At 38.4% G+C, this 23,495-nt stretch overlaps 1 protein-coding gene across 5 annotated transcripts in view; it reads left to right on the top strand.

Moving 5' to 3' along the window:
- REPS2 (RALBP1 associated Eps domain containing 2) overlaps positions 1-23,495 on the top strand; it is a 104,766-nt gene that overhangs the window by 39,747 nt on the left and 41,524 nt on the right. For 2 of the 5 annotated variants that reach the window (XM_060770039.2, XM_060770034.2), the window contains exons 5-13: positions 320-417; positions 3,574-3,712; positions 7,618-7,681; positions 11,926-12,068; positions 16,091-16,182; positions 16,905-16,976; positions 18,971-19,040; positions 20,602-20,676; positions 22,889-22,931. In XM_060770039.2, the coding sequence (XP_060626022.2) occupies positions 320-417; positions 3,574-3,712; positions 7,618-7,681; positions 11,926-12,068; positions 16,091-16,182; positions 16,905-16,976; positions 18,971-19,040; positions 20,602-20,676; positions 22,889-22,931 (796 nt within the window). Of the gene's footprint in view, positions 1-319; positions 418-3,573; positions 3,713-7,614; positions 7,682-11,925; positions 12,069-16,090; positions 16,183-16,904; positions 16,977-18,970; positions 19,041-20,601; positions 20,677-22,888; positions 22,932-23,495 lie in introns of all 5 variants that reach the window. The other 3 variants (XM_060770040.2, XM_060770036.2, XM_060770038.2) reach the window with 2 other exon arrangements.

Here is a 23,495-nt window from a genome sequence, read left to right as displayed (position 1 = left end):
GTAGAAATTGATTTTCAGAGAGGGATTGCATCTGTGAAGGGAAGAGTTGATTTTGTAGAAAAATATGAATGGGAATCAGAACATATGCAGTCATGTTTGATTTGGGCTTGCCTTGACTGCTGCACTCTTGAAATTTTTGGACTTCCATTTGTTTTGGGGTTTTAACACAAAGCCTCCCAATTTTAGTAGTGTGCCATGACCAGTAGCATTTGATGAAGGAACTTAATAGTTTAACATGAATTTGCTTATCTATGCTTTTATGTTGATTTTGCACTACCCTAGTAAACATTCTTACTTATTTCTCATTAATTTTACATAGGTTCCTACGAAGCTAGAGTTCTTAGTCAGCAACAAGATGGACTAACATCAGGAAACTATGGCTCCAAATCCCTACCAACACATTCCAGTCTTGTTCGGGTAAAAACCCATATTCACTGATATCTACTTTATCTGATCTTGTTTTAAGTTCAATTCCTTGCCTGTCTAGAAAGAACAGGAAAACCCTAGCCTGATGCCTGGAGAAGTACAGCTACTCAATTCTTAGCAGTTCTGGACTAGATGGATTAATAGTTCACCTTGGTTCTGGACAACCTCCTGTAGATCTATATTTATTTATTTACTTTATTTATACCTCACCCTTTTCACCCTGAAGAGGACTCAGAGCGGCTTACCAACTCCGGCAAAAAAATCAATGTCGCATCACACCCATAGCAGTAAGCAAACCACATTAAATTATAAAACACTTAATACATATAAATACAGTAAACAGATTTGAAACATACAGAGTGCCAAGTCATGGTTTCCATACTTCTTGGTTTTCCTATAGCCATTATTCAAGTTGCTAGGTCGAGGTCGAATTCCGTGTTACCCTACGCCTGAACAGAGCCAGGTCTTTAGCTTTTTCCTGAAGACCAGAAGGGATGGGGCCACTCTAATGTCACCGATGTTGAGTTCCCCAACCAAGGGGCCACCATTGAAAATGCCCTGTCTCTTGTACCCACCAGATGCACTTGCGAAGGGGGTGGGACCGAGAGCAGGGCTTCCCCAGCAGATATTAAAACTCTAGTTGGCTTCTACGCTCAGACAGGTAAGTTGGACGGGAATCCCTCTCCCCCGATCAAAAGACTGGCAGTGGCCATTAAACAAGAACGCGACCTTAGATGTACCACTCTCTTATCATCTTTAGATGTAATAGTTTCCTTCCTCCACACCTTGAGGAACACTATAATATTTAACCCTCTGGTACTCTATATGAGATGCTGACATGATTCAAAGACTCTCATATTGCCCAAAACATTTATTGAGTTTATTTTGAATAGAGACAAAAAAAGACAAGAGTTCCACCAATCTTCACATCTAGAACAGTGTCTCTAGAACATGGCCATATAGCCCAAAAAAACCTACAACAACTCAATCTTCACATCTGTTGGAGAGCCACAATCCTGCAAAAGGTGAAAAACCATGAAACATGAAAATATATCTCTAGGTCCTCCATTGCGACTTCAGTCAACCTCCACCAGAAGTTGATCAAAGAATTGTACTGGAGTACCTAGATATTTCTAGAGAGATATAATCAAGTCTGTAAAAGTTAAATCTGCAATTGTAGGGGGCTGACAGTGTGTGTTAGACAAAGCCAAACTCTCCAGTTAATCTTTAGATGCAATAAACAGTTTCTATGTGTGATTTCCCTCATGTGAGAAAATCTAGAATGCATTTGAAATATCAAGGACAAAGATGAGGAATTCTCAAAGCAGAACTCGTGTTGGTCAGAAGAAAAGCAACTTACCTTGCAGACTTGCTTTTGTTTTTTATGTGAAATTTGAATGGATCAGAAAGCTATTTGAAAAAAAACTTGCTACCTGGGAGATTTCAAGAAGATTACAACCAGAGAAAGGGGCAGCCCGGGGGTGGGGTTTTGCTTCTTTCTATTTTTCTTTGACGCACAATATGAGAATTTGCTTTGATTGAAATTCTTGTTCATCTTTTGACTGCTGGAAGTAGAATTTAATATAGAATTTATTAGCAGATTCTGTTGCAGAAGTTTCCTAAGCAAACTTAATGTATGTGTGGATTTTCTGTGCAGCTTGTCCTACCCTCTTGACAATGTGCACCATCAGTGAAATGATGTATTGAACCTCCATTTGAGACAGTTGTTTCTTCCCCCTTCTTTGTAGAATTCTCTGTTTAGCTGGTTATTGCTGTAGCTGATGAAAATCAACACACAGGCTGGATCTGCACTGCTCTATATCCCAAAATCTGATCCCAGATTATATAATTTGAACTGATTATATGAATCTGCACTTCCAGATCATCGGAAATAAGCAGATAATCTGGGATGAGATCCTGGGCTATAGGGCAGTGTAAATCCAGCTACAATAGGCATGCTCAGATATCACAACAAACTGGAAATCTCAAGAATTCTAGTTAGTTGTAAAGGTAAAGGTTTCCCTTTGACATTAAGTCTAGTCATGTCCAACTCTGGGGGTGGCACTCTTCTCCATTTATAAGATGAAGAGCCGGCATTATCCATGGATGCCTCCAATGTCATGTGGCCAGCATGACTGCATGGAGCACCGTTACCTTCCCAACGTTATCTATAGATCTACTCATATTTGAATGTTTTTGAACTGCTAGGTTGGCAGAAATTGGGGCTAACAGCTGGAGCTCACCCCGCTCCCCAGATTTGAACTGCCAACCTTCCAGTCAGCAAGTTCAGCAGCTCAGCGCTTTAACCTACTGCACCACTGGGGTTTCAAGTTTGTTGTCGATAGAAACTCAAATATCCTGGTTTATTGCTCCCATTTGCTTGATGTATTATCCAACATCTCCTTGTAAGTGCAGTGACACATATCAAGATACCTAATGTTTTGAGAAACATGACATCCCACAAGCTTCTCCCAAGTTCAGATGTCTTAAAACACAAGCCAATACTGGTCCATGTTTTCTTTGGTAGTTCCTACTGTCAATAGCAGTGATCCATCACAATGTGAGTGACATTCTGGGGGAATGATGGAATACTTGTCTTTCTTATTTTAAATGTTGAGACACTGAATTTGAGAGTTTGTTACCCCCAAAATGCAGTCATGAGTTTATTCACCTGTGTCAATATTTGCAATTCCTCCTTTTAAAAGAGCAAAACATCCTTAGTGGAAACACAATCTGAAAAGCACTTTCCCCCTGCAAAACAGAGTACATTCTTTCACATTAGATTACAAAGTACAGTCATTCAATTTTCTGAAGATACCTCATGCCCAGAATTATACTGGTAAAGATGAGATTGCTAAAGCACTTTTTGAATGCCTCTAAAGTACGTACATAACTGTGGCACACATTTTTGACAAATTGTATGGCTTTAAATAGGTTTTAGGTTTTATATGTGTAGAATTTCTGTAGTTCTGAGGGTAAAGCAATGTTTGAAAGCCCAACAGTACTGTCATTAAGTTCAGTCCCTTCCCCTCCATTTTTCAAAAAGAACTATAGAGTCAGAACAAAGTGAGACAAATGCTTTGAAACTTCAGAAATCCCAGCCTTTTCTGTACCTCTCCAAATGACACTTTGCCCTTTTGTTTGAAGTCTCTTTCAGTCGAGAGGGAACCACAGGACAGCAGTAGTAATTACCCGGACGACCCCTGGAGGATCACAGAGGAACAACGGGAATATTACATCAACCAGTTCAAGTCCCTACAACCTGATCTGAATTCTTTCATTTCAGGTAATTTCGTGGCATGCACACTGAGGGAGGCTAGATTGAAAGACATGGAGGTTAAAACCAAATTCACATAGACAAAATACAATCCTCTTGTGTTTATTTTGGGCAGTGGCAAGTACATTGGTAACTGACATAATAAAAAAATGAAATTGATGACTATGTTGATTTACATTTTAGATCGGACAGTTTGATCAGATGAACATGATCGAGAGATGTCTTTGCATCCTACTGAGTTCAGTGAAATAATAATAGTAATAAAACTTGATTTATGTACCGCTCTATGTCCCCAGCAGTTTCCAAGCAACATCATCAAACATACAGAGTAAATAGCATAACAAAGTTAACAAAACAACATAAGCATAAAATTATCCCAATCATACACATATATATTAAAAATAATTCTGCCTGTTCAGAGCAATTAAAAGGCCAGGCCGAGGCTGAGTGCAAGCTCAAAATATGAGGGGACCAGGAATTAAATACAGTGCTATAACAGGCTAACAGCAATAGCAGGTACAGGTCTGTGGGTGCTCATTTCCAGGGCCTATTAGAGGGATGGCTGGGGTAATAGGTAGGAAGTATAAGGAAAGAAATTCAGGTCTTTGATATGTATTGCATTGCACCAAATATTTGATTTTTGTGTGTGTCAGGAGTGACTTGAAAAACTCCCAAGTTGCTTCTAGTGTGAGAGAATTGGTCGTCTGCAAGGATGTTGCCCAGGGGACACCCAGATGTATCCTTGTGGGAGGCTTCTCTCATATCCCTGCAATGGGGAACTGGAACTGACAGAGGGAGCTCATCCGCACCCTCCCCGGATTCGAACCTGCAACCTGTTGGTCTTTCAGTCCTGCCGGCGCAAGGGTTTAACCCATTGAGCCACCGGGGGCTCCAATATTTGATGTGTACATGGTTTTCATAGCATGCTTTTAAATTAAAATGAATTAAATTAACTTGAAGTGGTAGATAGTAAAAATGTAAACCTTTAAATATTTTGCCCTCACATACAAGGACAAATTACAGTAGTGTTCTTCCAGTAGCAGGAGAAAGTGAATGTTCCTCTGAAACATTTTTCTGTATTCAGATGTACCAAAAGTGTTGCAAAGGAATCCCTCATCAGAGAAAAACACATATTTTCTGCTCACATAAAATATTTTCTGTGCAGAAATTCTCACTGGGCTGTTATTCCTTCTTAATTTCTTTCCTAGCTGTTAGAAAAACCTGTTTTCCAACCAGAGAAACATTAATTGCAATATTCTTTCTATTCCTACCTTTCACAACTGCATTTGTGATCTTTCCTAGAAGGTTGTTGCAGATTTAATGAGGCACAGGGGAGCTGCAGATGGAAAGTGAAACTGGACTTGCCTGTGTGAGAGATTAAGTTTCATCTTAAACAATTACTTGTTTTAATTCTGCATAATAAATATACTTGTGGAATGAAAAACACTCAATTGGCAATTTATGCACCACAGTAAACTTGAAATTCTTTTAACAGGTTATCTTCTTGGAGGAAAAACAGTAATGAACTGAACAGACATCTCAGGGTCATCTCTGATGTTGTCTCTTCAATAGACATTTTTCTTGGGGGTTTTTTTGTATGAGAGAAGTAGCAAGATGTTGCTCCAAGGAAGGGCAGACAACGGTAGCAATAATGTAATTTATGTTAAAGAGGATTTGGGGGGGGGGGGGCGTACAAAAATCACATTTCCAGTTCAACAAGCAATTAACTCAATTGTTCTTGACCTCCCTCCTTGCCGCATTTTTATTTATAAAGACATAGTCTTGCTTTGTAACTTATTTCCTGATTTATTATACGTGTTTGTTGTGATGTATGAACCAGGATTTTTTAAAAGAAAAATCCTGGCTTCGAGGGAGTACAGAATTTTTTTCTATTGTGGCAAAATCAGAAAATAGCCTATATGTGAAACAGAAGAGAAGACTCATTCCCCAGTCTTCTGGTGATATTTACACCAGGCCTAAACGTGCTTCTGACTTCCAGAGCTGTTTGATGATTGCAGCATTTAGATCTTTACTCTAAAAAAACAATAAGCATTTTGCTGAAGTTCCAATTTTATTTATCCCAAGTTTTTAAGGCAGATGCCCTTGCTTTTTGATGGTGTACATCATGGACGGGCAACTGTGGAAGACTGTGCAGCATTAACCTTGGGGTGGACTCCAAACATGTGGAAATGCCCTCTGCATTCCTTTGTGGCATTTTTACATTTTATTTTATTTGCCCCAAAAAATCTTTTGGAAACATCTAATCCCTGCAAAGCCCTAGAGACCACAAAACAGCCCTGGGGTCACAAAAATGGCCCTGAGAACTGTATGTGGCCTGCAGGCCACGCTTTGCCCATCGCAGACATGGAACAAATGTCTGTAAAACTCTTAGGGAGATTCTTGTCTTTATATAGAAATGAAACAATGGTTAAAATTATAAGAGATAATATTAGCATTATTTTGAATTATTAAATGTGTGTCAGTTCTAAACAAAATCCCAAGTACAAACAGGTACCTTCCTAAAAAATCAGGCAGCTAGTGGTACCAGTGATAATAATATAATGAGTCTATTCTGGGCTTTAGTATAAACATTAAAGGAGATCTAAGAAGTGCTTAACCTTTGCTCCAGTATAAATCCAACATATTGGACAACTCCTTTGAAATAGCGATCATAAGCCAGAATTGATTTACTGCCTCCATCGTCACATCAAAATCACCAAACACTATTTTATGTGCCTGTATATGTATGCATGTCTCCAACTTGCGTGTCTCCAACTTGCGTGTCACCATAAGGAATTTCTTATGGTTTTATTATACAATGAATACTTAGAGGTTATTTGCTGTCTTCCTTTGATAATTAATCTACAGCACCTGGTATTTCTTGGTGGTTCCATGCATGTAATTATCAACCATGACTCTGTTTAGTTTCCAAGATCTGAGAGGATCTGATGCCTTCAAGGCATTGTCATGAACTGGATCACTGCCATCCATTTTAACTAGTTACACCTTTGGTTCCTGATCAGGTTGAAGAGTAACAAAATAGAGAGCCTGTGTGGTATAATAGTATGAGGTTTGGACTGATTCTGGAGAATGATATGAATTGCCACTCAACCATGGAAACCCACCAGGTGATGCTGGGCAAGTTGTACTCTTAGCCTCTGACTCTTGCTAAGTTTTTCATTAGGGTTGCTATAAGCTGTAAACAACTTGAAAGCATACAACAACAAAGTAACAGAATATTAGAACAGAAAATTTCCAATCAACAGGTCTAATATAGAGTAACCATAGCCAAAATTAATCCCTTTCTTTCTTTCTTTCTTTCTTTCTTTCTTTCTTTCTTTCTTTCTGCATCTCATGGACAGTCAAGAGCATTACTATAGAGCAGTGGTTTTTAACTAACAGGCCGTGGACCACCAGTGGGCTGCAAACATGAAAATCTGGTCCGCGAGCCTCCTCTTTCTTTCTTTCTTTCTTTATTTATTTATTTATTTATTTTATTTCCATTTCTTTTGTGCTATCAGACACTCCTTCCCTATCGCTGACCAGCCCCGACCCCTTGGATAGACCACATCAGTTCTAGATTATGAAATATGGTTTTCTGTGGGCGAGCACATGGCAACTACCAGATGGCATATGTCCTGTATCAGAAACTAGAGCTGATGTGGTCTATCCAATGCAATTTTCTGAATCAGCACCCCAGATAACCAAACCGAATTTAAAATTCACCAAAAACTGATTCGTAACCCTTTTGGTACTCATGTTGGAGAGTGGTCTCTGGTAAAAAAAAAGTTGGGAACTACTGTTCTAGAGCATCTGTATAAATTTAACAAGTTTGTGAACATTTGCCTCTTTGTTTGTTTATTGTTCAAAATACATAGAACTTGTTTATTATTTCACCCCTTCTTTGTTAGCAGGTTCTATAGCTAAGAACTTCTTCACAAAATCCAAGCTTCCTATCCCTGAGCTTTCACATATATGGTAAGTATGATTTTGTGATTCAGAATTGTGTTTGTGTATGTGTGTGCGCGCAACTATACAGATGTCTCATGGTTACTGAAAAGTTCTCCATACTTTTCAAATAACCCTCTAAAGGAATCATAGTCATTGCCCTTATAAAAACAGTTTGAGGTCCAAGCACAGCAGGGTGTATGTTGATCTTTCTATTATGCTTGTTATCTTTGTTGAGATGCTGTTCCTTCTCAGCAGGACTAGGGAGATTTGAATAGTGATGCATACTGGAAATGTTCTGAAGGATATTTTTAAGAATGTAATTAGCACAACAATACTTTTGTGCTAATTATTTTTTTGGTGGATCCAGATACTTCTGTGCATTGGATTAAGATAAACACACATTAGGAATGGTTAAGATAACATCCTAAGTTTCAGTTCTAGCTGAGCTTGTCAAGTGAGACCTAATTAGTAGCCAACTTCTTCAATAAGTTCAGCTGCATAATTCATCAATACTTTCCTAATGAGACCTGACCCCAATGTTTTAAAGAAAATACTCCGCAAACATTTCAGATGGCCCTGTTTGAGCTAACTTTTATTTGAATCCTATTACTTTTATATCTGAACTTCTAAGAGAAATCATTACCCAGTTATAGAAGAAGACAATCAGAACCAATATTAAAATACCTTAAAAATATAATGAAGAGTCTAGGGGCAATCAGAACCAAAAATATAACGAAGAGTCTACATATTGGGAAATTGTATTTGGCTGTTGCAAACATATCCAGTTTCCTCAAAGTTCAGAATCTTTTATCTTACCACAGTGTTTTTTCCTGCTTTCTCTCTACTCTTTTCTGATTTTCCGGTCTTTTTCTTACCAGGCATAGGAGTTTTTTTCCTTCTTTTTTACATTTCCATGTATTTGTTGCTTAAATCCTTGTACATGGACTTAAAGCCCAAACTCCCCACCTTCCTGTTTCCACATGTAGGTAAGAAATAACATTTCTCACTGCAAAAACAACAACAACAACAACAACTCACTGGTGCCCACCTAAGGAAAAGAAAATAAGAAGCAAATGTCCCTTAAGATATTCTACACCCATTCTGCCATTTACAATTAAGGACTGTCACAATAACCTTTTAATGGCTGTGCCCATCAGTGGGTCACTCTGAAGTTTAATTTTCAAAGACCGAAAATTGTCAATTACAGTTGTTGTTTCACTTATTGTCCAGAAACTGCAAAAGGCAGCATGAGATCCATATTCAGGATCATATATATAGGTTATATAGAAAAATTCAATAAAATCCACAAAGCAGTGATACCTTTATTGACTCAAATAAGAAACTTGAAAGATGGATTGTCAAAGGCTTTCATGGCTGGAATCCCTGGGTTGTTGTAGGTTTTTCAGGCTATATGGCCATGTCCTAGAAGCTTCTAGAACATGGCCATACGGCCTGAAAAACCTACAAGAACCAAGCTTGAAATACATCATGCAAAATTTTTAAAGCATTACTAGCTTCTTCTTCATCAGGCAGAGATGTTAAAAATCATAAGGAAGGAAAAAAAGTAATGATGTTATAAACACAGGCCTGCATTTTGTCTTAGATATTACTTCTTTTGACAGTTAAGATGATCTGGAAGGATCTCGGTGCAGCTATAAGTGTCTCCCTTTCTTGGCCATGTGGGAACTAGAGATAAAGGGCAGTAAAACACAGACAATAACATGTCAAATACATAACAGCAGCAGCAGAGTAACTTCCATTGAGATCCAGGCTGGCTCTGTCCTGTGTGAAGCTGACTGTCCCTTTCTTAGGCAGGGAACATTGAACTTCTCTACAGACTCTGTTACATCTGGAAAAAAATTAGGTGCTGTATAGGTGAAACTTGCCAATTGTAACAGATTTGTTTCTTCTGAAATAATTGAGCAGAAAAATCAACTGCATATTTTACATGTTCTGCAAAACCTTACTCTCGTTTTTTAATCAGAGCTGGAAATCCAGATTAACTAACACTGTAAATGGCACCAAAAGGCATGGCTAAAATTCCAAGTAAAACTAACCAGTCTCACACTATGAAACTGCATCTTCCACTCCTTTTATTTCCTGTTCATTTTTGTCTTTTTCATTCCCACCACCCCTTTCTCATTCAGACTTTTTGTTTCTTTTGTCTCCTCCTCTGCATATCAGGCAGAAGGTATTTTCATTCTCTCAGTAAACATAGATGTGTGTGTACATATGCACACATTTGTTCAGCACCAGAAATAGGAAAGGTTGACAAAATTGAGATCTACACCCTTTCAATGATGAGAAAGGCTGGAAGGAATAGGAATTACTCCTGTCCTCCAGATGTGGTTGGACCACTGAGAGTCACAATCCAACAATGTCTGGATTCCTGCCACTGGTTCAAGTAGTCTCATCATCAGCTGCAAGCATTTGATTCACCATTGGTGCTTTGTGGGTTTTTTTTTTTTTTTGGTTGTGTCAGGAGTGACTTGAGAAACTGCAAGTCGCTTCTGGTGTGAGAGAATTGGCCATCTGCAAGGACGTTGCTCAAGGGACACCCAGATGATTTGATGTTTTATCATCCTTGTGGGAGGCTTCTCTCATGTCCCCGCATGAGGAGCTGGAGCTGATAGAGGGAGCTCATCCGCCTCTCCCCAGATTCGAACCTGCGACCTGTCGGTCTTCAGTCCTGCCGGCACAGGGGTTTAACTCACTGTGCGCCACCGGGGGCTTCGTGGGGTGCATCTATACTGTAGAAATAATGTAGTATGGCACCACTTTTGTTGTGATGTCCCATTTTTTTATTTTATTTTATTTTATTTTTTATTTTTTTGGTCGTGTCAGGAGCAACCGCTCCTGTTGTGAGAGAATTGGCCGTCTGCAAGGACGTTGCCCAGGGGACACCCGGATGATTTCTGATGTTTTATCATCCTTGTGGGAGGCTTCTCTCATGTCCCCGCATGAGGAGCTGGAGCCAATAGAGGGAGCTCATCCGCCTCTCCCGGGATTCGAACCTGCGACTGTCGGTCTTCAGTCCTGCCAGCACAGGGCTTTAACCCACTGCGCCACCGGGGGCTCAGTACTATGGAGTAATGAGAGTTGTAGTTCTGCAAGATCATAGAATCATAGAGTTGGAAGAGACCACAAGGGCATCCAGTCCAACTCCTTTCTACTATGCAGGAACATACAATTGATTGTATGTACCCCAGACAGATGGCCATCCAGCCTCCCTTTAAAAATCTCCAGAGAAGGATACTCCACCACACTCCAAAGAAGAATATTCCAATGCTGAACTAGTCTCACCATCAGGATGTTCTTCCCAATGTTTCGGTGGAATCTCTTTTCCTGCCATTTCAGGTCTTCTCTGATGAAGAGTGCAAATTAAAACTTCCACAATTCCATAACAAAGAGTCATGGAAGTTAAAGTCGTGCCAAGTTGCATTGCTTCTATAGCGTAGATGTGCCCTTGTTTTTTAAAACCTTCTTATTTCCAGTGAATTATCTTACTCCTGAGGAGTCAAGTGCTTGCTATATAGTGATTCAATTAGGTATCACCAACTAGCAATTATCTATTGAAATGAAATCAGTTCTTTTAAAACTTTAAATAGGCTTTCTTTTAGTTACCCATGCTCAATTTCACGCGTTTAGGTTTCAGTCTTGGAACTGCAGTACATACACATACATAAAGAGAACATAGTTTTTATGTCTTGGTTTACTCCATCGGGTCTCGAAGTTGCCTTAGTTGGCAGATATTTTATACATTTACATGGTAGGAGAAGAATGTGTAAGAATTGTACAAACATTAATCTTTATCCCAACATTGTTGTGAATGACTAGTTGCAGTATGTACATTAGATAAGGCACTGATCACACAAAAATATTGTAAAGCTTTTGTTATCAGATTCAAATAAATAGAAAGAAAGTATTGTTAAAAAAGAAAAAAAATCCATACCTAGAAAATAGTTTTCCCAGTTGTTATTACTGTGTGCTTTTCAGTTATTTTCTCACTTATGACAACCTAAAAACGAACCTTTCACTGTGTTTTTTGGCATGATTTGTTTATCTGAAGCTGAGAGAGTGTGACTTGGTTGAGATCACCCAGTGGGTTTCTATGTGTGGATTCAAACCCTGATCTCCAGCATCATCCAGCACTCAAACCAATACATCTTGTTGACTTCCTCTTTCCCACTAGTTAGGTTTAATGTGTGTAAACAAACACTTTGCTAAAACAATGGTCTGAGGTAGGTTGCTCACAAATATATTATTTGCAGGGAACTTAGTGACGTAGATCGTGATGGAGCACTGACGTTAGCAGAGTTCTGCGCTGCCTTCCACCTCGTTGTTGCACGGAAGAATGGTTATCTTTTGCCAGACACCTTGCCAGAGACGCTGCTCCCTGACTATCTTCAAGCAGGTGAAGTTTTCATTTTCATACAGAAGATCTGCTTCAGTGGATTAAACAGCCTTTTAAGTGAAGTTTGTCTTTTGCTGACGTTTTGGGAAAACAGCTCTAAAATTACAGGGTTTTTCATTGTGTCTAAATGATATGATTAATACAGGCAGTTTAGCAAAAAAAGAAAGAAAAGAAAAGAAAGACCCACAAAAACAAAAGCTATAACAGTTTTGTTAGCTTAAAAATAAAATAAAATAAAATTTATTTTATTGGCTGATAATAGATTTAGAAGGTTTCCCATATTTTCATCCCACAGGTAGCAAGTTTTTCTCTCCTGGGACACTATAGCAATATAATCACAAAATATTATATAGTATATCGCAAGTGCTCCAAAATTAGAGCTTGTGTCCATGTGTCTTCAAGTTACCTTTTGGCTTATGGTGCCTCCATGAAAGGTTTTCTTAAGTAAAAAATACTCAGAGGTGATTTTGCCAGTTCCTTCTCCTGAAATGCCTACACCACCATCATTGGTGATCTCCTATCTAAGTATTAACCAGGGATGACCCTGCTAACTTCTAAAATCAAATGGGACTCAATGCCTTTAGGGTAACTACTTAGATTCTAATATTTAAACTCTAATACTTTGTTTGGAGTTGTAGTTCAGATTTCTATTATTGTTTTTAAATAAATATTAACATGCGTACTTGAGGTCATCATAAATTTACAAACTGCATATATATAGTTTCTGTCTTAGAATATGAATTATTGAATGAATATATCTCAAATACAGAGCGATTTTCATGGCAACACACTGTGGGGCCTTCCATACAGTTGCTTAATCCTGAAAATCCCAGTACCTCAAGCAAAGTTCATACATGGAGCTCTCAGGCCTGGGAAATAATTCCATGGAGTCCAGAAAGATTTGGTTAATGTGGATTGAAGAGAACTGCCAAAGGTATGGCAGGACATTTACCAGAAGTTTTCTTTTAATTTTTTCCCTTATGATTCTCCAAGAAGTGCTGCACTTCATAAGCATTTTGCTGAAGTTGCAGTGCTGATGCAAATATAACAAAGTGTGCACAAGCAGATTTTCTGTCATCATCTCTCCCTCACTCCTGGTGCCTCTAGGGGCGGTTCCAGACAGCCCTTTAATCTGGGAGCATTTGTGTTTGTTAAATGACCTAATCTTTTTTATACTGGTTTTAAACCACTTCATTTGATGTGTTGCAATAGCAGATTCCCAGATTAGTTTAGTATGACTTGGCCACGGTGGTCCACCTTCTGGTTACATCCCATATAGACTACTGCAACACTCTCTATGTGGGGTTGCCTCTGAAGACTGCCTGGAAGCTTCAACTAGTCCAACGAGCGGCAGCCAGATTACTAACAGGAGTGGGGTACAGGGAGCATACTACTCCTCTGCTGCGCCAGCTCCACTGGCTGCCAGTTAGCTTCCGAGCACAATTCAAAGTGCTGGTGCTGACCTATAAATCCCTAAATGACTCTGGCCCAGTTTACCTGTCCGAACGGATTCTCCCCTATGAACCATCAAGGTTGTTAAGATCTTCTGGAGGGGCCCTGCCCTCGGTCCCACCACCCTCGCAATCTCGTCTGGTGGGGACGAGGGACAGGGCCTTCTCGGTGGTGGCCCCTCGGCTCTGGAACTCTCTCCCATTGGAGATTAGATCTGCCCCTTCCCTCCTGACTTTCAGAAAGCTGGTAAAATTTTGGCTTTGGAATAAAGCATTTGCAGAATGATGATTGAGTCAATAACTGCTGACCGCACTGGCGGATAGTGATGAATTTGTGTTTTTACTCTGACGACCTGGCCTTATGTAATTGTATGATCTGTATTTTAATGTATTTGTATTAATGTATTACGATGTTGTTATGTTTTTATTCTATTTGTGTATGAATTTCCTGCTGTGAACCGCCCTGAGTCCCTCTTTGGAGGTCGGGAAGACTGGGTTATAAAAGCTCTAAAAAATAAATAAATAAAATAAATAGTATTTACACTTTTTTGTTATTTAATATTTAATGTTTATTTTACTTAAGTGATATTTGTCTTTACTGTTCTAATGTAGCACAAATCCTATGTAAAATCTTACTACGTATTTTTGAAATTAATATTGAAATATGAAATATATACAGGGAGCATACAACGCCTCTATTGCACCAGCTCCACTGGCTGCCAGTTTGCTACCGAGCAGAATTCAAAGTGCTGGCTTTAGCCTATAAAGCCCTAAACGGTTCTGGCCCAACTTACCTGTCTGAATGCATCTCCTCTTATGAACCATCTAGGACTTTAAGATCATCTGAGGAGGCCCTGCTCTTGATCCTGCCTGTGTTGCAAATACGTTTGGTGGGGGCGAGAGACAGGGCCTTCTCAGTAGCGATCCCTCGGCTATGGAACACCCTTCCTAGGAACATTAGATCGCCCCCTCCATTTTAACATTCTGGAAAAAGGTTAAGACTTGGTTGTTTGAGCAAGCATTGTTTTCCTTGGTTGTTTGAGCAATGTAGTGTAACAGACATAGGAAATTGGGGCAATTGGATGACGAGACTGGAACATTGTTTTTAACTAAGAGACGTAAATGCTCTATGTTTTATAAATTTGCTATGATTTTATATTATATGTTAATGTTTTAAATGTCTTTATGGTGATGTGAGCATTGAATTGCTGCCTCTGTAAACTGTCCTGCGTCATCTATGGGCTGAGAAGGATGGTATACAAATATAGTAAATAAATAAATAAATAAATAAATGTGATTGCTTCTGAGTTCTAGTCCATACCCCTCTCAGAAAGTGCGTGCTTTTCTAGAGAGGGGGAGGTGTCCAGATGACCTCCCAGAACCTTCCCGGAAGACAGGAGACAGCCCCCAAGCCATCCTAAAATGCCTTTAAATGGCATTTTTTTAAAAAATAACTTATCTGGCCACAATTAAAGTGCTGCCAGAGCTCTCCTGGCATGGATTTTATTTTAAAGCACTTTTCTGGTGGGGGGGGGGAGGGGAGGTGGTTAGAGCCCTCTTGGATATTCTAGCCTCCTGGAGGTTGAAAAACGCAAGAGGGCTGTGTGGACAGCGCCCTCAAAAGTCCCAGGACTTCTGAAGGGGCAGTCCAGGCTCCACCCATAGTGACAGATTACCTTGGCACAAAGCAGGGTTTTTCTGCTTTGTGCCGAATGCAGTTGTGTTTATGTGGGGCATTGTTTAGATGCCCCACATGAAAATGTAGGAGGGCACACACTTTAAGTGCTGTCTGGATGTGCTCTAGCTTTGCCTTCTTGAATTTCTCTTTGGAGTCACTTGCCTCTGACATGCTGGTGTCTCCTGTGTAATTTCAAGTGCCGTTTCCTTTCTGTAATACATAGGAAATGGGAACAAAAAAATGGTTGGAGAGAGTTCTCATGGGAATTGCTTTCCAATAGTGTTTCCATTTAGCCACCTGTGTGTCCATGGCTCCATCTGTTTACATTCCTCCATCAGCTGTTTTGGGATTTTAAAATGAGGATGAATGTTAGAGCAGTCTAAACCTTGGAACTCTTATTTTTTTGGAGAGAGCTGGGATATACAGTGCTTTGTAGCAGCATATTTTTCACCCTATATTGGATTTTATGAAAACATTTTTATTACATGTTTTTCATACAGATCAAGTGCACATTGTGGGTGTGAATTTTGTAGCTGCAGACACCTTTTATCTCACCTTCTACTGAGTTTTCAGGCCTCTGCAGATTAAGGCAAGAAACATTGTAATTCATGGGGAAAATGTAGATTAAGTAAACAATTGTGACAGGCACAATAGTTAATGTTTTCCCCCTTAGAAACTCATACTACCTCATTTTCAGCTGAAATGCAACACGAGAGTCATTTAGTTTTTACCTCTTGGAGTTTTTAAGACAACTTTAATGTACGCATGAAAAATATCAAAAATCAAAACACTGTTCAGGTGGGAGACAAATATGGAGTTGAAGCTGCATTGCTCATTCTGGATGTTTATGATTAATACAAAGATTGATTATTTTTCACTGTTTTTCCTTCTAGGTTCTTTCAAATCTAAAAGTGATCGCGTGGTGACTTCTTATTCAGAATCTTTGTCAATAAATCAACAAACAAGGGACTTCGGCAGAACTGAGGTAAAAAAAACCCTAATCCTCATGTCTTTCGCTTACCAATTTAAACTAATACTTTACTTATTCTTATTGTCTCTATGTTCATCAAAATATATAAATTTTGTATTAATTTTATAACTGCAAGCAAGTCTTTTCATCCTATCTGATTTAATAATGAAGCAGACACAGTCCCTACTTCACAAACACAAAAGAACAAAAGCAAAGGAAGGAGCATCAGACCTAGTTGTTCCAATTCTTTTTATGGCAGGATGCACACATTGGAATTACCTTTTGTATTGGAATTTCTCCGCTCTTGAAAGCAGGCTCTGCTTGGTATGAGTACACAGAAAACTTGTATGAGTTTAATAGATTTGAGTTGGGAGAATGAGCTAATGGGGAATGTTTCAGTATCGCAAAAATTGGAGAATATTGCTTGTTGCAACTCTGGAAGCTTTATGGAAAAATGGAAAATTTGGTAATGAGACCTGACCAGACATTCATCTTCTCTTTCTTTAGAAATTATTTCTCATTTTATCCTGGAATACATAAAATTTGAGATTTAGGGTATCTTGTTTCAGTGAATGATTTGTTGCTAAACTTTTTGTTACAATTATTGAATGTATTTTTTGGATAAATCCTTGGATATCTAAATTTGGAAGTGTGGATGTAAATGTATATTGCTGTAGATTGATTTGTATGTGCATCTATTCTCTCTCCCTCCTCTTTTTATTTTTTTAAACACTCAGCTTGAAACTGTCTGCGAGGATCCAAAGAATTCAGAACCATTGATCCATTTTGAGGCAGCATCTCTTGAGCCAGTTGGTGACCATTTTTATGTTTCATATTTATTGCATTATCCGATATATGTAACTTTAATTTTCTTTTGTGTTTCTGTTGAAATTCTTTGTCTGCTGCATTATTACAAAATCAGTAGTATGAAGAGTAGTTAAAAATGTTTAATTGTAGCATGTGTTTGTAAACACATTACTGGAACAATATCCAGCTAAAACGTGCTTAGACAGCAGATCAACAGGATATTATTATTGCTGATTTTATCATCACCATTATAATTATTATCATGATCATTAGTATTTATATCCCACCTTTTCTTTTCCAGTTTTGGACTCAAAGCTGCATGTGGTAGGAAAAAATACAGTTAAAAATTGACAGCATACAAAAGTTAAAAAGACCATCCAATTTTTTTCCATGTCAGGAGCAACTTGAGAAACAGCAAGTCGCTTCTGGTGTGAGTAAATTGGCCGTCCTCAAAGACTTTGCCCAGGGGATGTCTGAATGTTTTACTACCCTGTGGGAAGCTTCTGTCATGTCCCCATATGAGAAGCTGGAGCTAACAGACGGGAGCTCACCCTGCTCCCTACATTTGAACCACTGACCTTTGGGTCAGCAGTCCTGCCAGCACAATGATTGCATCACTGGGGGCTCCTATCCAAAATTTAAAGTTTGTTAAAAACAGGCTATGGAATTTCCGCTTGCTGTCTTTAGACTTCTCCCTGCCATCTTTCTGCAAGCAGGAAATACCTTTTTTAATTTAAGTGGGCTTCTGGCTTTTTATATGATGTGGTAGACGAAGTTTTAATAGGCGGGCTGTTGTTGTTTCTATTTTATTATGGTTTATATGTGTTTTTAGAACTGCTTTTAATCTACAGTTTTAACTAGTGTTTACAGATAGAAGCTTGATAGAATTGTGCTTGAAGTTGTTTTACTGAAATCTTTTAAGAGTATTATGCTACCTTGGATCTCATGTTGGAAGAAAGGCAGGAATGAATGAATAGTGGAGTTATTTTTCCCTGAAAAAAATTCTCAAAGGCCTACCAGAGGAAAAGAAAGTTAAGGAGGATGCCTGTCATCTCTTGGAAGGAGAAATACAAGATAATCTGTTGGAATGATCCTTGTAGAACTGATTCATAACCTGGAAAGTAACAGAATATGAAATTATCATACAGGACTACTTGTGTATCAACAGTGTCTCCACTTGGATGACTCTTAGGAAATTTGCATAGGTTTCAGTTCTTCAGTATGGGTTGACATTATACTGTTCTTGCAGTAATATTACCGTCATGTTAAAACGGTGATTCTTTTTGCAGGAACCAATTCGTCATTTTAGCGGGGCATTTTTTTTCTCCTGTGAGAAAATCATTTGGAACTCTGTGGTTTTTGAAGACCATTAACAAGACAGAATTTGCTCCATGCAAAATTAGCATGTGGGGGTTTATGTTTAGAATTTTATGTTCCAAAACATTTTTGGTGCTGAAAATTCTGTTTTCTTTACCAAAAATGGCCGTATATGCCCAGGATTATCCATTTCAGAATTTTCCAACATGCCAAATGTTACTTCATCCAAATTGTTTGATTTAAACACTCTTTTTAACAGTCTTTCCAGTTCTGCACTATATTGTATCACCAATATAGGAAGAAGTAAAGAGGAAGAGAATTAAGACTTCTACCTTGAACATGCTTGCTAGAGAATAAACCCCATTAAACATTTTTGAGCTAGCATACATACAATCATTTTTATGTTACATTTCAGAATAATTCCAAAGCTTTTTCACGTTCCTGATTTAGACCACCAGTTTTCCTATGAGACCTAGCTTAACTTTATAATGAGAACTCTAATTCCTTCCTAATGGCATTTTATTCTAAAGGGTATTCCAGAAAATTGATTTTAGTTGGCTTGTTTAAACAACTGGTCTTGTAGGTTGTGTGATTGTCTCAATTTCCCTCCCTCCTTCCCTCCTTCTGTTCCTTTCCTTTCCTTTCTTTTTTAATTTCCCCCCATTCTTTTCTCTGTAAGGAAACACCACTTGAAGAGGTGCCTGATAAAGTCCCCCTGACACAGGACACAATTAAGGATGACAAACAAGGTACAATATCAAACTACTGCCTCCTAATGAATTAGGTTTCAGGTGGTAATAGATATTTTATATAATTTCTGTCAGCAAAGGAAAATCAATTTTGTCTGAATCGGTTATCCAATAGCATCACTATGGAGTAGGGAAAAACAAATTATGAGGGTTCTCAAATGATACAGAATTGAAGAAAAACAAACTGTTGTGAATCATAAACATTTGCCAAATATATAAGTTACAAGATTTTCAAATAACATTATTAAAAGATAATTACATTTACATTTCTTACAAGAGCAGCATCTCCTCTTATGTCAGTTTGAATATCTAGATGGGTCAAAGCTACATTCTTCTAGTAAAATGCAAGTGACCTTTATGTGTAATTTCTGTGTAATTTCAACTCATATAGATGGCTTGTAAAGATGTCACTGGAGAATAATGCCTGTTCTTCCCCCTACATGAGTTGCGTTTTTCTCCTCACAGTCCAGATTCAGCACCTGATGGCTAGATAACTTACAGGGAGAAATAGGTTATTGTTCTTCCCTGGAAAAAACATTAATCACATTAATTGCAGCCTTTTTTTAAATTAAAAAACCTACAAACCTACACCTGTTGATAGATTCTATAAGCTAGCTGGCATTGCCCCCCTCCCCAGATGTGTGATGGGAAGTTGCTGCCAACTGTGAGAGAAATAAGGTTGAACACTGTGAAAGCTATCCACTGCATAGTATCAGCGTCCTTCCAATATACCCAAATCAAGGAAGAGTTTCATGAGAACCACAACTCCTCTTAATGTTCCCCCAGCAACAACAAGAGTATCCCTCTAGGCAGCTAAACCAGGAAATCCCAATTGGATGGCCCCCGGGAGGGTCTTCCTCCAGGGACAAACCAAGAATGGGCAACTTGGAAGTTCCTGAACAGACTCAGAAGCGGAGTGGGCAGATCAAAAGACAATCTGGCAAAATGGTACTACCTAGAAGAACCCTGTGAGACTGTGAAGCAGAACAAACAACTCCACATCTGTATGCTTGCCCGCAATGCCCTGCATCATACACAGAGGAATAATTATTTAAACCTACAGACAATGTGGTGGCTGTTGCCCATTTTTGTTCTAAAACTATTAAGCTGCTTGTGCTCCCTCTATTTTATAAGTTTTGTACTAATTTATTTATGCAATACTTTTGACACAAAATAAATTAGTTGCATATATAAATTTGAAAGATGAGCTATAAATGTATTTTGAAAAAATGAGTGTTTTACATATGCTTTATGCCACCTCTATTTGCCTTGTGATGTGTACCTCAGCCCTTGACATAATCCAAAGATAAGAAGAAAAGTTGTTCTCTGTAGAAATATCTAGGTCTTCCAGCATGACTGAAGGAAATTGGCCACAGAGTCACACTGGAGACAATATTTTTCATCAAATCCACAAACAATCAAGTCCACAAAGATAAAAACCAGATGTGGAGAGATGACTTTAGTATTTCACAGAATGTCTAACCACAGTTATAGTTGTAAATGTTGTTTCTGAACTGAATAATAATTATAAAATGACATTTCACAACTTGTTTTTATTAAGGTGTGAAAAGCAGCACATCTGCCCAAGCAGTACCAAAGGAGTTTAAAGTTTCTCAACATATGGCCGTCAAGACAGGTATGGAAATATTCAGTTAAACAAACACATTGTTCTTTGCTCATGTAGATGCTCTAAATCAAAGACTACTTCCTACTGGTCCTTGCTTTAAAGAAGCCTCCTTTAATTTTGACATACTCATCCATATATGATCTATATATTGCAACATCTTAATTAAAAGAAAATCCCAGAGTGATAACTGTTGTGAAAGAAAGAAGAGTCCTGTGATGCCTTAAAGACTAATGTATTGATTATGGAGTCAATTTTTGAGGGTTATGCTCCAATAATGAATGGGACTGTAGCTCATGAAAAATTATTCCACAATAGATTGGTTAGTTTATAGAGTGTTATGTGAGTCTTTCTTGTTTTTGTTTAAAGTAAGGACAGCTGAAGCAGAAATATGTTTTCTTTAAGAATGAGCAAACTACAGATACCAAAATAAATTATTCCATCTAAAACTTTAAAAAAGAAGATTCCTCCAAAAATGTGATAATCCAAAAACAGACCTAGCAAAATTAGGTCACCCAGAGCCTGCTGTTGCTGCTGAAGTTCTTTTTCCCACATAAGAGGATTGTCATTAATGAATTAATACATCCTGTCCTCCTTGTGCAAAAAGTCCTCTGAAGAGTTAGTACCACATGATCTGAACTGATGAGCAATTCCATAATCTCTCCTGTTCTTACTAAGCTTTATTGATTACCACTTTCATCTGGTACAGTGTTGCCTTATTAGAACTGAGATACCCATGTAGAAAAATGCATCATTTAAGATGGCAAGTGGAGGTTTGCATGCTTGACTATTCCTATATCTAAAAATAAAAACACCATGTCAAAATGGCTAGTAAATGAGGAAGAAATCTTGTGTCAGTTGTGCTGATGTGGTGGAACGTTTGAATAGCTGATAGACAATTAACTTTGACTATTGCTATGTTAAAAAGTTATAGCAGATTAGTTGTAAATCCTTTTAGTGATGTATCACATTTGTACCAGTGTAAATCACTTTTTGATGCCTTCATTAGACTAAAGAAGAATGTCTATACCTTTATAATTTGGTGCCAATAATAGCTATTTATTGCTAGGTATATGGGGAGTTCCTTTATATTTTATTTGAGATCTCTTTTTTATTCTTTTTATTTTGGCTATCAAAAGGCATCATCCATATTATTTGGTGATTCCAAAATCCCAGTATTGTAAATAATATTTTCTACATTGACCCTATACCTTGTATCGAGTCAGAAGTTGCTTCTGGATGTCCTTACACCACCCAGGCACCTCCAGTCTGTAACATGGGGTGAAAGGAGGTAACTTCATTTTCTCTATGTTACAAGAAGTCAGGAAATGTTGTGGAGTTTCAGTGAAACTCCAGAGTAGCCCCACAGTGGACAGTTAGTGTGGACTATAGCGCAGAGGGAAAGGGTTGGATCAAGGTCATGTCATCTCAACAGACTGCCACTGATGCCAGATACCTTTTCTGACATCAGAGAAAACAAGGGGGCAATGGAAACAAGCCCATCCAAGGTAATGTGGCCATCCAGCAAGGCTGAAGCAGTCTTGGCCCAGCCAGGTGGTCTGGATTCTGTCCTGTCACCACTATGGGACAGAGATAGGCCAGTCCAGAGTATTGCTACTTCAGACCAACCTCAGTTTAAGTAGCTTATGTAGATCAGCCTTGAATCCTACACCTAGATGTTAGCCTCAACTTGAGTAGACCCACTGAATCAACTGAAACTTGGCAAGTCAACACTTACATACATTCCATTGGTTGGATTAGTATAATTGGAATTAAAATTGTGATTTAGACCTGCTCTCAGTGTAATAAATTTTATTGTATATAGGATTGGACTGTGTACGTGTTAGAGCTAGAAATGCCTAGATGCATCCAACCTCTTTTCATGTAGGACTACATTACTAAAATACTTCTGAGAGATGTATGTTTACTCTCTGTTGAGAGACCTCCAAAGAGGGAGGACCCATCACCTTCCCGGGTAATACTTTCCACTAGCAGTTTGTGAAATTAAAAGTTTTTCCTAATGTTTTGATAGAATCTAAAGATGGAATCTTTTCTTGTAATTTGAATCCCTTGGTTTGCATTCTTATCTCTGGGGCTGCAGAAAATAAGCTCACTCTTTCTTCTTCATAATATAACATATTTACTGAGAATTATCTTGATAGATTAGTGGTAATGGCAAGAGGACTGATTTCATATGTTCTTAATAAATGATCTTGTGTTGTAGTTGCTCAGGAATCAAACACAATGAAAGCAAGACCACGGTCCAGGTAAGTAAGGTTGAGAGCTTTTCACTTCTAAGCAGAGTTCACCTGATCTTGATGGCTACCACCCTCATACTCTTCTTTGAGCAATTTGCTCTCTTTTTACTTTATGCGTTTAAATATACCACATATAAAATCTAGCACAACTTCATTACAGAAAAAAACATAATCAAAATATATTATGGAAGCTCACTTGCTGCAGATCATGAACCAGCTGTCCATTCAAGGTAGGATGAGAATCTTAAGGAGAATACTAAACAACAGATAGTGTTGGTCATAGTAGTAGGCAGGATATAAAAGTAAATTTGTTTTATTAAATGAGAAGTATTGTTGAAGGGACTAGAGACATGAATAGTATTGCTGGGCTTTGAAAATAACAATAAGGAATAGTTGAGGACCATTCTGAGGACCAAGATTTGTTGGAAATTCCCAATGTCAAGACCTTGCATCTAACAGCAACCAGACGCAGAGCCATCTGGCAGTGGAACCATCACTCTGGAATACTCTGCCACCTGAAGTCCGTGCCTTGCAGGACTTATCAGCTTTCCGCAGGGCATGTAAGATTTTTGA

This window comes from Anolis sagrei, chromosome 3 (assembly GCF_037176765.1).
Source record: "Anolis sagrei isolate rAnoSag1 chromosome 3, rAnoSag1.mat, whole genome shotgun sequence".
NCBI lineage: Eukaryota > Metazoa > Chordata > Lepidosauria > Squamata > Dactyloidae > Anolis > Anolis sagrei.
This window is presented reverse-complemented; position numbering and strand designations above follow the sequence as displayed.